This window comes from Sinocyclocheilus grahami, unplaced genomic scaffold, assembly GCF_001515645.1.
Source record: "Sinocyclocheilus grahami isolate Dianchi unplaced genomic scaffold, SAMN03320097.WGS_v1.1 scaffold21900.1, whole genome shotgun sequence".
Taxonomy (NCBI): domain Eukaryota; kingdom Metazoa; phylum Chordata; class Actinopteri; order Cypriniformes; family Cyprinidae; genus Sinocyclocheilus; species Sinocyclocheilus grahami.
Genome location: NW_015518590.1, coordinates 1 through 677, shown reverse-complemented (window position 1 = coordinate 677; position 677 = coordinate 1). Strand labels below are relative to the sequence as shown.

Genomic DNA, 677 nt, shown 5'->3' with positions numbered 1-677 from the left:
TCATGCAAGTATTCCATAAAATCATAAACATTTACATACTGTACATAGTCTAGGAGACCCATGTACACTAGCACAAGGGCGAGAGACAAGTACACAAGTACAGAATGATACATAGAAAAGAAAAATACAACAAAGATCATTCTCACCATTCCATCCACCAGCGCCAGCCCAAGACCATGAGGTCCTCTCATCAGCTCTACGGTGAACACCTCGCCTCTATCCTCCTCCTCCTCCTCCTCCTCCTCCTCTGTTCTGTGGTTTCCCGTGATGCCGTTCTCTACTGAGAAAACACAATCAAACATCACATTATCAGCAGAGTCTTCACTAGTTCAGAAGCATGTCCAGGTCAACATCATCTCATGTTCAGAAGAAAGAAATCAGAAATTATACTTTGCATGAAGAACATGAAAGCTGTTTCAAGGTTGTCAAGATTATTATAATTGTGATTACTTCATGACAGTCAAAATGAAAGCCGAATTGAAAAATCTAAGTAGTCACTTGTCGACTTTCACAGTATATGATAGTATGAAGTATGAACCCTGATTTTATGATATCTTTTCATGTTATCATAAAGATCTGCTCTGGGTTGGTGGAAACCCTCGGCCACCCGGCCAGCGTCCTGAACAATGCCTGTCCCGATTAAGATTCCAGCCAGCAAGCCAACTGTAAATTCCCAT

At 41.5% G+C, this 677-nt stretch overlaps 1 protein-coding gene across 1 annotated transcript in view; it reads right to left on the bottom strand.

The window, feature by feature from the left end:
- Positions 1–577, bottom strand: part of LOC107579926 (ras-associating and dilute domain-containing protein-like) — a 2,901-nt gene extending 2,324 nt beyond the window's left edge. The window contains exon 1 of the mRNA XM_016265708.1: positions 147–577. Within this exon, the coding sequence (XP_016121194.1) occupies positions 147–302 (156 nt within the window). The 5' untranslated portion in view covers positions 303–577. The remainder of the gene's footprint in view (positions 1–146) is intronic.
- Positions 578–677: the final 100 nt, after the last annotated feature.